At 46.0% G+C, this 16,867-nt stretch overlaps 1 protein-coding gene across 3 annotated transcripts in view; it reads right to left on the bottom strand.

Annotated features, from left to right (window-relative positions):
- The window catches only part of TOLLIP (toll interacting protein), a 159,477-nt gene extending 144,726 nt beyond the window's left edge, over positions 1–14,751 (bottom strand). Inside the window, exon 1 of one of the 3 annotated variants that reach the window (XM_063944694.1) lies at positions 14,499–14,751. In XM_063944694.1, coding sequence (XP_063800764.1) covers positions 14,499–14,531 — 33 coding nt within the window. In that variant the 5' untranslated portion in view covers positions 14,532–14,751. The remainder of the gene's footprint in view (positions 1–14,498) is intronic. The other 2 variants (XM_063944695.1, XM_063944696.1) reach the window with 2 other exon arrangements.
- Between the last annotated feature and the right edge of the window lie 2,116 nt (positions 14,752–16,867).

Here is a 16,867-nt window from a genome sequence, read left to right as displayed (position 1 = left end):
TGCATCTAGTCTAGTGTGTATTCAGCTTAAGACTTTTGAGATAATTTTAGGTCTTTCACATATTTTAGGAAAGCTTACTACAGATCATTACCATTTGGTGCTGCTGCTCAGGATGGATTGTACTACTTGATGGGATGGAACTAGCTAAAGGTTTCATGTGTTTGTAATATTTCCATTTCAGAAAGGGTGTACATTCGAACCTGCTGGGAGTTAACGGATTCATCTTACACAGAACATCTGCCATAGGATCCATAAAACATCCGGCTTCCTTGGGAGTGAAAAAGATGGTGATGTACCAGTTGGATTGAGGACTTTCCCTTTCACTTCACCAATGTTCTCATGTTTCTCCAGAATAAATTTGAGCCACCATTTGTTGTTATAAATAGACAGCAGTTATAAACTGTACCCTCTGATGTCAGCAAGTGTGAGCTTTTCTTGAGATGTTGTTACTGTCTGTTCCAATGAATTTTGAGAGAAGGATAGCATCTTCTCAAAGATCTTTTTTTGTGGATGCTGCAGGTATAAAAGAATGCAATTTCTGGGTCCATCGAATTGCTACTGTGCTTTTGAAGCGATCTTCCAGAAATATTGCTGTCTCAATTTGTTCTGTTTGTGTTGAAGTTGATGTGGTGTAAGAATCTGATTACCATATAAACGTTGCTGGCTTGCTCGGAATAACCTCTTCACTGTGCAACTTACACCATCGCAAGGACCTTTGCTATGAGCAGACACGGAAAAATGCCCCTCTGCTTCTATACCAAAATCAGCTTTAGGAGAGCATAAGTTGGCAAAGCTTTTCTTGTTCTTAAATTGTGAGGCTGATCCATCAGAGAAGTAGAAAATCTTGTTTTGGTGGTACAGTATCTCAAACTTTGTCTTCAAGAAGTTTGGGAGTTTCCTCTGGAAGCAGTAGACTAGCATTGTGTTGTGTTCCCAACAGTCTGAAATAATAGCATAGCTAAGAGAATTGTAGCTTGAGCACTGGTCCAATGATAGCTCTGGGCCTCATCCTGCATAACAAATGAGTAGTACTCAGCAAAATAAAAATCTGAATTGGAAATACTAAGAACTAATGAAGCCCAACCCATCCAGTTCCAAGCCATCAAGTAGCACCATCCATCCAGAGCAGCAGCACCATATGGATTCCTTAAAATACGTGAGACATAAAATGATTGCAAAAGTTTTATATATTTTAGTATTATACTGTACATAATACATCAAAGGGATCATTTAAGGAGAGAAATTAAAAGTAATGAATGGGCCTAGATCACAGGTTCTCAAACTCGGTCCTCATGACCCCACACGGTTAATGTTTTGCAGGTCACCTGTAGATTTTTAAAATGTGACAGTTGGTGATGCACAGTGCACCTGCTGGGTGACATTGAAAATGTGAACCGTGTGGGGTCCTGAGGACCGAGTTTGAGAACCAATGGCCTAGATACTTCTCCTTTTCATTATCCTAACAAACAGCCCAAAGCGAGACCTCTTGTAGTAGATCATAGGTCTGCAAACTCGGTCCTCATTACCCCACACAGTGCATGTTTTGCAGGTAACCCAGTAGGTGCACAGGTGTATTAATTACTCACAGACATTTTAAAAGGTCCGCAGGTGGAGTTAATTATTTCACTTGTGATTCTGTAAGGAGACCTGCAAAACATGCACTGTGTGGTGTAATGAGGACTGGAGTAGATGATCGCTTCAAGATCCCAAAATAAAACTTTGAGGATTTAGTAACAACAATATGACCAGTATTTGAGATTTTTTTCAAAAATTTTATAATATCGTTTTGTTAAAATCAAAATTTTGATATATTTTTTTTTTTTTTAGTTTTCATTTTTGTTGAAAAATACTGCTGTGTTAAATATCACATGATCTGAAAACCCATAAAAATGGGTTTAAAATGAGACCTTGCCCAACTTTCTAGCTCAATTAGGTGAGCTGCAAATGCAATTTTAAAAACATTAACATCAATTTTTGTTTATTAAAAAACTGCAGCTTTTAAGGTATATAACTTCCAAACGAGCGTACTTATCAGTCTAAAGCTGGGTACACACTAGACAACATGAAACGTGAATAATACCAGCTGGCGATTTCCCTTTAACTCCCTGGAGTTCCGGACAAGCGATATAGCGTGATGTTTATAAACAACCAATGATATACAGGAGTCGTATGATATTACCAAATTGTTGGGTTTCAGCCTAATTTCACATGTCGCTCATAGCGTTCACACTGCACGATATGCACCTTGTCGTTAACAACATAGCCAAAACTGTGCTGACTCTATGCTAGGCTGACCATACTATCCCTTTAAACTGGGACACTCATGAATTACACAGGTTCTGTGGCTGGCTGACTTCAAGCCTGCATTTCACCTGGTTTTAATCAGCCACAGAAACCTGTGTAATTCATGGGTGTCCCAGTTTAAAGGGCTAGTATGGTCAGCCTACCTATGCAGAAAAGGTCCAATCCACATCGCCAGCACAAGACAGAGATTTCGGCAGTGTATCCTGCTAAGCCTGGAGGGAACACAGAACAATCCATAGAACAGTTGTATGAGTTCTATTTAATGCGTACACAGATAGAGCTAGATGCCAAGTTGGCATAGACAACTATCTAATCTTCGTTACCTAAACCTTCCCGCAGGTTGATCTTCCATGACGCCTTGTGTAGGTCTCTCGCATTGGAACCAGGACATGTGGGGTGGTCTTCAGTTTGCCGGCTGTCGGGATCCCGGCGCACAGTATACCGGCGCCGGCATACCAACACTTTTTCTCCCTCTTGGGGGTCCACGACCCCCCTGGAGGGAGAATAAATAGCGTGGCGCCACCGTGCCCACAGCGCGGCAAGCGCAGTGAGCCCGCAAGGGGTTCATTTGCGCTCGCCACGCTGTCGGTATGCCGGCGGTCGGGATTCCAGCACCGGTATGCTGGTCGCCGGGAGCCCGGCCGCCGGCATACCGTACTACACCCGGACATGTGAGTTCTGCATACAGTGTGGAGATAAGTCCTTGGTGCCTGTACCCTGCAATAGGGACTCAAGGACTGAATAGAATTGAGTGGCCTATTGGTTAACTACGATTTAACTGTGGAATGAAGTGCCGAATTTGTTAATACTGAAGAAGTCCAGGATATTATTATATCGCCCTTTGGTATACAGAACCACACCAGAAAATCGGTAATTATTTTAAATGTTGTACCCCAAAATAAATCCTCAATGCATTCGGCCATGGCCGCAGACATGTGGGTAACATCTAAGGTGGGGTGAAGGGGACTGAGATTACCAAAAGCAATCTCAGGGCCAAACATAGATCTACAGAAACGATACTATTAAACAGGTCATGTCTACATCCCTGCAGATGTGTGGACTACAAATGGGAACGGTAACCTGTGCCGAGCGCAGCGAGGCACCGTGCCTGAAGCTCGCTCGCCATGCGAGGGGTCACGGTGCACTAATTGGGGTTCCCCGTCACTTTTCGAGGAAAACTACACCAAAAAAAGTTTTTAAAAAAACTCATGTCGACCTTTTTCCATGTCTACCTAGCACATGTCAACCTAATGACCATGTCGAGCTAGTAATCATGTCGACTAAATGTGGTCGACCCAATGTATGTCGACCTAATAAACCACACCCCTGCCAATGACATTGGAGCTTGAATTGACCCTGACACCCAACCCCATGTGCTAAACAGATAGATACCTTTATTTAGCCACTGAAATCTGTAGCCAAATTAAACAGTCCTCGAGTAACAGCATTAGCCTGTGTGTTGCTATGGATGGATGTCATATTCCTCTGTTCTATAACAAGTCAAAAGTCTTTCAGTAAATCCTGACCACATACTACGAAAGAGTTTATACAAGTAGGAAGCTTCCGTTAATCATTACGGAAAATGTGTGAACAGCAACAAGGTAAACCTTCCATGATTTGACAACAGTTACAGGGTAATTGGCACAAAACTTCAACAGTCGCAAAAAAGATACATGAGCCTTATTTATAAATAACCAGCTATATACACGGTACTTCAAACACACAAAATAAGAACGAGGCAATCTACGGGAGCTACACACACAAGTAGCAAACAATTCATTCATAAACAGCAGGGCTATACTTGGACACTGCATGAAAAATAAACATCTCGTAGAACTCAGTCACTGACCATAAATCTTTAAAAAAATATGTGATCTTCATTTAAAGATTTATAAAGCAATGAACTAGAAATAACAGCACATAATTATAAATATATATATATATATATATATATATATATATATATATATTTTTATTTTTTATTTATTTATTTTATTTTACCAGTTATTTATATAGCGCACACATATTCCGCAGCACTTTACAGAGAATATTTGGCCATTCACATCAGTCCCTGCCCCAATGGAGTTTACAATCTATATTCCCAACCATATGTACAAGCACACACATTCATGCTAGGGATAATTTTGATGGGATCCAATTAACCTACCAGTATATTTTTTAATTGTGGGAGGAAACCGGAGTACCCAGGGGAAACCCACGCAAGTACGGGGAGAATATACAAACTCCACACAGTTAGATTTGGGATTACCAAATTCTCGTTCACCAACCACCCAACTGTATGAGTTTCCAGAGCTCATACCTTTTTAAGGTGAGGGTGGCAGAAATTGTCAAATATTCTCTTACATTGGACTGTGTGCATGTGACTATACTTCTGTAATTGATCCATCGGAATTTTGTATTGTCAACTACCTCTGAAACTGTAAAATAAACTGTTTGGTATCTTATATTAATTGTCTCAAATTCTCTGGGTGATTTTTTCTGGTGAGAAGGTATGTTCACAGACCCCATTTGGGTGATCTGAAAAGGTAGAAAAATTACGAAGACCTCTGAGCAAAAGCTCCGAACTGGACATAGGTGGTCATTCCGAGTTGATCGCTCGTTATTTTTTTTTCGCAATGGAAAGATTAGTCGCTAATGCGCATGCGCAATGTCCGCAGTGCGACTGCGCCAAGTAAATTTGCTATGCAGTTAGGTATTTTACTCACGGCATTACAAGGTTTTTTCTTCGTTCTGGTGATCGTAATGTGATTGACAGGAAGTGGGTGTTTCTGGGCGGAAACTGGCCGTTTTATGGGTGTGTGTGAAAAAACGCGGGAGTGTCTGAAAAAACGGGGGCGTGTCTGGGCGAACGCTGGGTGTGTTTGTGACGTCAAACCAGGAACGAAACTGACTGAACTGATCGCAGTTGCCGAGTAAGTCTCAAGCTACTCAGAAACTGCCAAGAAGTGTCTATTCGCAATTCTGCTAATCTTTCGTTCGCAATTTTACTATGCTAAGATTCACTCCCAGTAGGCGGCGGCTTAGCGTGTGCAAAGCTGCTAAAAGCAGCTTGCGAGCGAACAACTCGGAATGAGGGCCATACTTCACTCCTGTTGTGCTGCCAAGTCTCAGCACGAGATAAGGGTATACCCTGTGTTCTATTTATTACATTTTTTATATATCTCAAGCCAGAATTAGATAATTAATTTGATTTGTTTTAAATACAACCCATGACATCATGACAAAATTCATATCATGGAAAAGGATCAATCAACATATAATACACTGCTCAAAAAAATAAAGGGAACACTAAAATAACACATCCTAGATCTGAATGAATGAAATATTCTTATTAAATACTTTGTTCTTTACATAGTTGAATGTGCTGACAACAAAATCACACAAAAATTATCAATGGAAATCAAATTTATTAACCCATGGAGGTCTGGATTTGGAGTCACCCTCAAAATTAAAGTGGAAAAACACACTACAGGCTGATCCAACTTTGATGTAATGTCCTTAAAACAAGTCAAAATGAGGCTCAGTAGTGTGTGTGGCCTCCACGTGCCTGTATGACCTCCCTACAACCCATACAAGTGGCTCAGGTAGTGCAGCTCATCCGGGATGGCACATCAATGCGAGTTGTGGCAAGAAGGTTTGCTGTGACTGTCAGCGTAGTGTCCAGAGCATGGAGGCACTACCAGGAGACAGGCCAGTACATTAGGAGATGTGGAGGAGGCCGTAGGAGGGCAACAACCCAGCAGCAGGACCGCTACCTCCGCCTCTGTGCAAGGAGGAACAGGAGGAGCACTGCCAGAGCCCAGCAAAATGACCTCCAGCAAGCCACAAATGTGCATGTGTCTACTAAAACGATCAGAAACAGACTCCATGAGCGTGGTATGAGGGCCCGACGTCCAGAGGTGGGGGTTGTGCTTACAGCCCAACACCGTGCAGGACATTTGGCATTTGACAGAGAACACCAAGATTGGCAAATTCGCCACTGGCGCCCTGTGCTCTTCACAGATGAAAGCAGGTTCTCACTGAGCACATGTGACAGACGTGACAGAGTCTGGAGACACCAAGGAGAATGTTCTGCTGCCTGCAACATCCTCCAGCATGACCGGTTTGGCAGTGGGTCAGTAATGGTGTGGGGTGGCATTTCTTTGGAGGGCCGCACAGCACTCCATGTGCTCGCCAGAGGTAGCCTGACTGCCATTAGTTACCGAGATGAGATCCTCAGACCCCTTGTGAGACCATATGCTGGTGTGGTTGGCCCTGGGTTCCTCCTAATGCAAGACAATGCTAGACCTCATGTGGCTGGAGTGTGTCAGCAGTTCCCGCAAGACGAAGGCATTGATGCTATGGACTGGCCCGCCCGTTCCCCAGACCTGAATCCAATTGAGCACATCTGGGACATCATGTCTCGCTCCATCCGCCAACGCCACGTTGCACCACAGACTGTCCAGGAGTTGGCGGATGCTTTAGTCCAGGTCTGGGAGGAGATCCCTCATGAGACCATCCGCCACCTCATCAGGAGCATGCCCAGGCATAGTAGGGAGGTCATACAGGCACTTGGAGGCCACACACACTACTGAGCCTCATTTTGACTTGTTTTAAGGACATTACATGAAATTTGGATCAGCCTGTAGTGTGTTTTTCCACTTTAATTTTTAGGGTGACTCCAAATCCAGATCTCCATGGGTTAATAAATTTGATTTCCATCGATAATTTTTGTGTGATTTTGTTGTCAGCACATTCAACTATGTAAATAACAAAGTATTTAATAAGAATATTTCATTCATTCAGATCTAGGATGTGTTATTTTAGTGTTCCCTTTATTTTCTTGAGCAGTGTAGTTTCCATTCAAAACTTATAAAACTGTGGTGTGCAAAGGACAATAACATGAAAAATTTGCTTGCAGAAGATTTCATAAATCTATCCTCATATGCACAAAGCAATAGTGTTTGTGACCCTTCTGAACTCTTCAGTCACATATTTACATATCTGGAACATATACATTGGAGCCATAAGGGCTGTTTCACACGCGGCAGTTTTGCCCAGATGTCCGGCTTTTTGCCATCCGGCAGTGTCTTTCACACACAACCTTTGAGCCGTGTTTAATGCTGTGCAAATGCACAGCAGCATGAACCGGCTTGAAAAAAAAAAATAAGAATTTACTCACCGGTAATTCTATTTCTCGTAGTCCGTAGTGGATGCTGGGAACTCCGAAAGGACCATGGGGAATAGCGGGCTCCGAAGGAGGCTGGGCACTCTAGAAAGATTTAGGACTACCTGGTGTGCACTGGCTCCTCCCACTATGACCCTCCTCCAAGCCTCAGTTAGGACACTGTGCCCGGACGAGCGTACACAATAAGGAAGGATTTTGAATCCCGGGTAAGACTCATACCAGCCACACCAATCACACCGTACAACTCGTGATATGAATCCCAGTTAACAGTATGAAACAACTGAGCCTCTCAACAGATGGCTCAACAATAACCCGATTTAGTTAACAATAACTATGTACAAGTATTGCAGATAAACCGCACTTGGAATGGGCGCCCAGCATCCACTACGGACTACGAGAAATAGAATTACCGGTGAGTAAATTCTTATTTTCTCTAACGTCCTAGTGGATGCTGGGAACTCCGAAAGGACCATGGGGATTATACCAAAACTCCCAAACGGGCGGGAGAGTGCGGATGACTCTGCAGCACCGAATGAGAGAACTCCAGGTCCTCCTCAGCCAGGGTATCAAATTTGTAGAATTTTGCAAACGTGTTTGCCCCTGACCAAGTAGCTGCTCGGCAAAGTTGTAAAGCCGAGACCCCTCGGGCAGCCGCCCAAGATGAGCCCACCTTCCTAGTGGAATGGGCATTTACAGATTTTGGCTGTGGCAGGCCTGCCACAGAATGAGCAAGCTGAATTGTACTACAAATCCAGCGAGCAATAGTCTGCTTAGAAGCAGGAGCACCCAGCTTGTTGGGTGCATACAGGGTAAACAGCGAGTCAGATTTTCTGACTCCAGCCGTCCTGGAAACATATTTTCAGGGCCCTGACAACGTCTAGCAACTTGGAGTCCTCCAAGTCCCTAGTAGCCGCAGGCACCACAATAGGCTGGTTCAGGTGAAACGCTGACACCACCTTTGGGAGAAATTGGGGACGAGTCCTCAATTCTGCCCTATCCATATGGAAAATCAGATAAGGGCTTTTACATGATAAAGCCGCCAATTCTGACACACGCCTGGCTGAAGCCAAAGCTAATAACATGACCACTTTCCACGTGAGATATTTCAGATCCACGGTTTTTAGTGGCTCAAACCAATGTGATTTTAAGAAACTCAACATCACGTTGAGATCCCAAGGTGCCACAGGAGGCACAAATGGGGGCTGAATATGCAGCACTCCTTTCACAAATGTCTGAACTTCAGGTACTGAAGCTAGTTCTTTTTGAAAGAAAATCGACAGAGCCGAGATCTGTACTTTAATGGAGCCTAGTTTTAGGCCCATATTAACTCCTGCTTGCAGGAAATGCAGAAATCGACCTAGTTGAAATTCCTCTGTTGGGGCCTTTTCGGCCTCACACCATGCAACATACTTCCGCCATATGCGGTGATAATGATTTGCTGTAACCTCTTTTCTAGCTTTAATAAGCGTAGGAATTACTTCCTCCGGAATGCCCTTTTCCTTCAGGATCCGGCGTTCAACCGCCATGCCGTCAAACGCAGCCGCGGTAAGTCTTGGAACAGACAGGGCCCCTGCTGTAGCAGGTCTTGTCTGAGCGGCAGAGACCACGGGTCCTCTGAGATCATCTCTTGAAGTTCCGGGTACTACGCTCTTCTTGGCCAATCCGGAACCACGAGAATTGTGTTTACACCTCACTTTCTTATTATTCTCAATACCTTTGGTATGAGAGGTAGAGGAGGGAACACAAACTGACTGGTACACCCACGGTGTCACTAGAGCGTCCACAGCTATCGCCTGAGGGTCTCTTGACCTGGCGCAATACCTCTCTAGTTTCTTGTTTAGGCGGGACGCCATCATGTCCACCTGTGGACGACCCCACTGATTTACAATCGTTTGGAAGACTTCTGGATGAAGTCCCCACTCTCCCGGGTGGAGGTCGTGCCTGCTGAGAAAGTCTGCTTCCCAGTTGTCCACTCCCGGGATGAACACTGCTGACAGTGCTAGTACATGATTTTCCGCCCATCGGAGAATCCTTGTGGCTTCTGCCATTGCCATCCTGCTTCTTGTGCCGCCCTGTCGATTCACATGGGCGACTGCCGTGATGTTGTCTGACTGGATCAGCACCGGCTGGTGTAGGAGCAGGGATTTTGCTTGACTTAGGGCATTGTAAATGGCCCTTAGTTCCAGAATATTTATGTGAAGGGAAGTCTCCTGACTTGACCATAGTCCTTGGAAGTTTCTTCCCTTTGTGACTGCCCCCCAGCCTCGTAGGCTGGCATCCGTGGTCACCAGGACCCAGTCCTGTATGCCGAATCTGCGGCCCTCCAAAAGATGAGCACTCTGCAGCCACCACAGAAGAGACACCCTGGTTCTTGGGGACAGGGTTATCAAGCGATGCATCTGAAGATGCGATCCGGACCACTTGTCCAACAGGTCCCACTGAAAAATCCTGGCATGGAACCTGCCGAATGGAATTGCTTCGTAAGAAGCTACCATCTTTCCCAGGACCCGCGTGCAGTGATGCACCGATACCTGTTTTGGTTTTAGGAGGTCTCTGACTAGAGAAGACAACTCCCTGGCTTTCTCCTCCGGGAGAAACACTTTTTTCTGGACTGTGTCCAGAATCATTCCCAGGAACATTAGACGTGTCGTCGGGACCAGCTGTGACTTTGGGATATTCAGAATCCAGCCGTGTTGGCGCAGCACTTCCTGAGATAGTGCTACTCCCACTAACAACTGTTCCTTGGATCGTGCCTTTATTAGGAGATCGTCCAAGTATGGGATAATTAAAACTCCCTTTTTTCGAAGGAGTATCATCATTTCCGCCATAACCTTGGTAAATACCCTCGGTGCCGTGGAGAGTCCAAATGGCAGCGTCTGGAATTGGTAATGGCAATCCTGTACCACAAATCTGAGGTACTCCTGGTGAGGATGGTAAATGGGGACATGCAGGTAAGCATCCTTGATGTCCAGGGATACCATGTAATCCCCCTCCTCCAGGCTTGCAATAACCGCCCTGAGCGATTCCATCTTGAACTTGAATTTTTTTATGTATGTGTTCAAGGATTTCAAATTTAAAATGGGTCTCACCGAACCGTCCGGTTTCGGCACCACAAATAGTGTGGAATAGTAACCCTGGCCTTGTTGAAGTAGGGGTACCTTGATTATCACCTGCTGGGAATACAGCTTGTGAATCGCTGCTAGCACCGCCTCCCTGTCTGAGGGAGCAATCGGCAATGCAGATTTTAGGAACCGGTGGGGTGGAGCCGCCTCGAATTCCAGCTTGTACCCCTGAGATACTATTTGAAGGATCCAGGGATCCACCTGTGAGCGAGCCCACTGATCGCTGAATTTCATGAGGCGGGCCCCCACCGTACCTGGCTCCGCCTGTGGAGCCCCACCGTCATGCGGCGGACTTGGAAGAGGAAGCGGGGGAGGACTTTTGCTCCTGGGAACCTGCTGTTTGTTGCAGCCTTTTTCCCCTACCTCTGCCTCTAGAGAGAAAAGACCCTCCTTTTCCCCGCTTGTTTTTCTGGGTCCGAAAGGACTGAACCTGATAAAATGGCGCCTTCTTAGGCTGTGAGGGGACATGGGGTAAAAATGCTGACTTCCCAGACGTTGCTGTGGAAACTAGGTCGGAGAGACCATCCCCAAATAATTCCTCCCCCTTATAAGGCAAAACTTCCATGTGCCTTTTGGAATCTGCATCTCCAGTCCACTGGCGAGTCCATAAGCATCTCCTAGCAGAGATGGACAATGCACTTATTTTAGATGCCAGCCGGCAGACTTCCCTCTGTGCATCTCTCATATATAAGACTGAGTCTTTGATATGGTCAATTGTTAGCAGAATCGTGTCTCTGTCTAGTGTGTCAATATTTTCTGAGTTTATCCGACCACGCAGCGGCAGCACTGCACATCCATGCTGACGCAATAGCTGGTCTAAGTATAATGCCTGAGTGTGTATATACAGACTTCAGGATCGCCTCCTGCTTTCTATCAGCAGGTTCCTTAAGGGCGGCCGTATCCTGAGACGGTAGTGCCACCTTTTTAGACAAACGTGTGAGCGCTTTATCCACTCTAGGAGGTGTTTCCCAACGTAACCTATCCTCTGGCGGGAAAGGGAACGCCATTAGTACCTTCTTAGGAATTACCAATTTCTTATCAGGGGAAGCCCACGCTTCTTCACACACTTCATTTAATTCATCTGACGGGGGAAAAACTACAGGTAGTTTTTTCTCCCCAAACATAATACCCTTTTTTGTGGAACCTGGATGTAAATCAGAGATATTTAACACCTCTTTCATTGCCTCAATCATGCAGTGAATGGCCTTAATGGGCATTAAATTTGACTCCTCGTCGTCGACACTGGTGTCAGTATCCGTGTCGACATCTACTTGTGCCATCTGAGATAGCGGGCGTTTCAGAGCCCCTGATGACTTTTGAGACACCTGGACAGGCACGAGCTGAGAACTCGGCTGTCCCGCAGTCGGCATGTCGTCAAATTTCTTATGTAATGAGTCTATACGTGCACTCATTTCTTTCCATAAGCACATCCACTCAGGTGTCTGCCCCCCAGGGGGTGACATCCCTTCTAAAGGCATCTGCTCCGCCTCATTATCCTCATCAAACATGTCGACACAGCCGTACCGACACACTCCACACACACAGGGAATGCTCAATATAGAGGACAGGACCCACAAAAGCCCTTTGGGGGGACAGAGTGAGAGTATGCCAGCACAGACCAGAGCGCTATATAAGGCAGGGACTAACTGAGTTATGTCCCTTATAGCTGCTTTTTAATATAAACTATATACTGCACCAAATTAAATGCCCCCCCTCTCTCTTTTTTACCCTTTTCTGTAGAGTAGTCTGCAGTGGAGAGCCAGGGAGCTTCCTTCCAGCGGAACTGTGAGGGAAAATGGCGCCCAGTGTGCTGAGGGAGATAGCTCCGCCCCTTTTCCGCTGCCTATTCTCCCGCTTTTTTCTGGATTCTGGCAGGGGTATTTACCTCATATATAGCCCCTGGGGCTATATATTGAGGTATTTTTGCCAGCCAAGGTGTTTTTATTGCTGCCTCAGGGCGCCCCCCCCAGCGCCCTGCACCCTCAGTGACCGGAGTGTGAAGTGTGAGAGGAGCAATGGCGCACAGCTGCAGTGCTGTGCGCTACCTTGGTGAAGACTGATGTCTTCATGCCGCCGATTTTCCGGACCATCTTCTTGCTTCTGGCTCTGTAAGGGGGACGGCGGCGCGGCTCCGGGACCGAACATCAAGGCTGGGCCTGCGGTCGATCCCTCTGGAGCTAATGGTGTCCAGTAGCCTAAGAAGCCCAATCCGGCTGCAAGCAGGCGAGTTCGCTTCTTCTCCCCTTAGTCCCTCGCTGCAGTGAGCCTGTTGCCAGCAGGTCTCACTGAAAATAATAAACCTAAGACTATCTTTCTTCTAAGAGCTCAGGAGAGCCCCTAGTGTGCATCCAACCTCGGCCGGGCACAAAATCTAACTGAGGCTTGGAGGAGGGTCATAGTGGGAGGAGCCAGTGCACACCAGGTAGTCCTAAATCTTTCTAGAGTGCCCAGCCTCCTTCGGAGCCCGCTATTCCCCATGGTCCTTTCGGAGTTCCCAGCATCCACTAGGACGTTAGAGAAAAAACATTGTGTGAGAGATTCCATTCACACAGACGGTTCACTACCTACAAGGACGGAACGGCACGGCCTCGGCCCAGCAGCCAGACTTTTCAGTGGATATTTCCAGCTGCAACCCGGCAGCCGAGCTGGGGCCATGCCGTGTGAAAGGCCCCTACCCCTTACATTATTAATTACAATACCAGCACTTTTCCCACCCAGCAAAAACCGCCACGTGTTTAACATCCCTGTCTATGTGCAATTCACACTAGTCCGTCTTCCCTTTCTATGGTGTTTGTTATCCCAGATACTAAGAAATAGGGGCAGATGTACTAAGCCTTGGAGAATGACACATAGAGAGAGCTAAACTACTAACCAATCAGCTGCTGTCATTTTAGATGTATTAAGCCTGGGGAAGTGATAAGTGCAAGGTGATAACGCACCAGGCAGTCAGCTCCTGTCAATTTACATATTGGAGCAGATTGGCTGGTGCATTATCAACTTGCACTTATCCAGGCTTAATACATCTTCCCCACAGTCTGTAATATGGCAGGAGCTGATTGGCTGGTACCTTCTCTCTTCCTGGCTTAGTACATCTCACCCAGAGTGCCAAACCAACTTGAACAAAGGGTATTTACTTACAAAAGGGAAAGGACATTGAGGATGTCAGCCAATTTCCTAAATCACTTCTGAACCTTTAATAGGAGGATCACTTAAATGTATTGGCTAGTACAGGTCTTCACACAACTTTACTTTTTCTTTTTTTCTTTTCTCCAGCATTTTTCTGTGCATTTTAGTCATGTGTTTATATGGTGCAGCAGCATGGTTAATAATAGTCATTGTCATGTGTTATGGCACAGACCTAAACGCTTTCTATAAATAAACCCAATGTTCAGAGCTGTGTCATATCCCAAGCAAGAGAACTGAAAGAACTCCCCTAATGATATAAAGTCATGGGTAAAAAGGACTAGTCACTTGCCCCTTGGGGATCACAGTAAGTTGCACAACAATAAGTTGTAACAGTGAAATCTGTAACTACTCCCGAGTTATCGCTTTATGTTAATTATATGAATCACTGATTGCTATTTTCGTGGACTTTTTCACTGGAGATCAGGATTATTGCAACATCATAAAAAAAAAGTCTATATAATGTACACGTATATGATCAATTAATGGGTTTATTAACATCTATCTATAGACCAGAGGCAGAGGAGGGACGAGGCATTATAGGGACCAGGAGAGTTTCAGTCTGCAAGAGTCTGAGCAATCCATTCCAGCTGTAGGAACACAGTAAGGGAGCTCATGCCTGGCGAAAGGAGCCCTCCTAATACCCAGCTGCCTGCCCCAGACCTACCACTCCCACCTCCCAGCAAATGCCACTCCCTCACCGGTCCCCGCTGAGTGCTGACACTGGTGGCCATGGTCCTGGGGCAGCTCCTGTCTCCGACCTGGTCTCCTCACTCACGGACAGTCACTTCCTGCTCTGCTGCCTGCACCGCTGGTACGTCACACAGTCACCTGATCGAGCGCGGCGCGCATGCGCAGGACCCGAGCTATCGAAGCATGTGATAACTTTATCAACACGATCATCAGAGCCTCTGCCAGACAGCAGTCACAGCACCGTGGCAACGGCTTCCATGTGAACAGTGACTTCACGGTAGCGTCTAGATTCTCTTCGCGCTAAGGACCTTTCCCATAACCCCCTGGGTCCATGTCACAATCTATTTGGAATAGTAAAGTGTGGCGAGCGAAGCGGAGCGGAGCGAGACACCGAGCCCGATGCGTGGCGAGCGTCCAATACTGCATAGAGAAATAAATTTGCCCCAAACGATCGGAGAACGAAGGAGACATTTAGATGCTGTAAGGGCGGAAGTGCTCTCCTGCCCTCTCGTTTAATCACGTCCAGGTCCTTAGCACGAAGGCAACATAGACACAACCGTGACTTCACTGGAACAGTATTCAGATTTGTGACACTGATGTATATTGTGTATAAGAGATAGATAGATAGATAGATAGATAGATCGATAGATAGATCAAAGCTTCCCATATCTGTAAATATCTATACAGTATCTATATATACACACACACACATAATATATAGATAGGTAGATAGACAAAGGCATCATACTACATACCAAGTTCCTCCCACTTGTTTCGTCTGCACTGCACCCTGAAAACAGTGATTATAGCCGTCTGTGTGGGATTTTGGGTATCCATTCAGATGGTTGACAGTCATTAGGTCGACCACTATAGCATACCCTCCAACTGTACCTTTTTAATAGGTACAGTACCTTTTTTTCATGGTCTGTACCGATTTTTGCCTCTCCAAACTTCCATTGAAAGTATAGGAAAAGGGGCGTGGCCACGCCCCCTTTACACGCGGACACGCCCCTTTTTCGGATTTGTACCGATTTTTCTGTGTAAAATGTTGGAGGGTATGCTATAGGTCGACATTGACATGTTCGACATGGACACATGGTCGGCACATGAAAATGGTCGACACATGAAAGGTCGACACATGAAAAGGTTGACATGAGTTTTTGAACTTTTTTTTCTTTTGGGGAACTTTTCCATACTTTACGATCCACGTGGACTACGATTGGAACGGTAATCTGTGCCGAGCGAAGCTGTAGCGGAGCGAAGGCACCATGCCCGAAGCATGGCGAGCGAAGCGGTGCACTAATTGGGGTTCCCAGTCACTTTACGCAAAAAACTACGCCAAAAAAAGTTAAAAAACTCATGTCGACCTTTTCATGTCGACCTTTCATGTGTTGACCATTTTCATCTGTCGACCAAGTGTACATGTCGACCATGTCAGTGTCGACCTAATGACTGTCGACCATAACATGGTCGACCATTCATACCGGAACCGGGATTTTGTGGATCCAGGTGTTTGTGTGAATTTAGTATCGGATACAACTTTTTTTTTTTTTGTATAGTTAGTATAAGATTTGTGTGTGGGAAGTTGGTTTGGGTCTTGCTTGCTCCATATTTTTAGGGGCTGGGCAGGGAATCCCGACAGGATGCCAACGGTCAAAGGCCCTCATTCCGAGTTCGCTCGCTAGCTGCTTTTAGCAGCATTGCACACGCTAGGCCGCGGCCCTCTGGGAGTGTATCTTATCTTAGCATAATAGCGAACGAAAGATTAGCAGAATTGCTCATAAAAAATTCTTTGCAGTTTCTGAGTAGCTCCAGACCTACTCACAGATTGCGATCAGCTCAGTCCGTTAAGTTCCTGGTTTGACGTCACAAACACGCCCTGCGTTCGGCCAGCCACTCCCCCGTTTCTCCAGCCACTCCCGCGTTTTTCCCTGACACGCCTGAGTTTTTTTGCAAACGCCGGGAAAACGCTGGGTTACCACCCAGAAACGCCCCTTTCCTGTCAATCATTTACCGATCAGCAGTGCGACTGAAAAGCGCAGCAGAATCCACAGCAAATCTGCTAAGTTATTAGTTAAATAACTAAGCGCATGCGCCCTGCGTGCCTTGCGCATGCGCAGTTTGCAACAAATCGCAGCATAGCGAAAATCGGCAACGAGTGAACAACTCGGAATGACCCCCAAAATACAGAAGTTGGTATCCTGACGGTCACGATCCCCACACTTTTCAAGGTAAGCTAACCCTACCCCTTACCCTAACTCTCCTTTCCCGCAGCCTAACCTTCCCCCTAGTATCTAGCCCTACCCCCTTAGTGCCTTACCCTGCCCCTATTGCCTAACCCTAGCCCCACCCCTAGTGCCTAACCTATGCCCTGCAG

The sequence above is a fragment of the Pseudophryne corroboree genome, chromosome 11 (assembly GCF_028390025.1).
Source record: "Pseudophryne corroboree isolate aPseCor3 chromosome 11, aPseCor3.hap2, whole genome shotgun sequence".
NCBI classification, from domain to species: domain Eukaryota; kingdom Metazoa; phylum Chordata; class Amphibia; order Anura; family Myobatrachidae; genus Pseudophryne; species Pseudophryne corroboree.
This window is presented reverse-complemented; position numbering and strand designations above follow the sequence as displayed.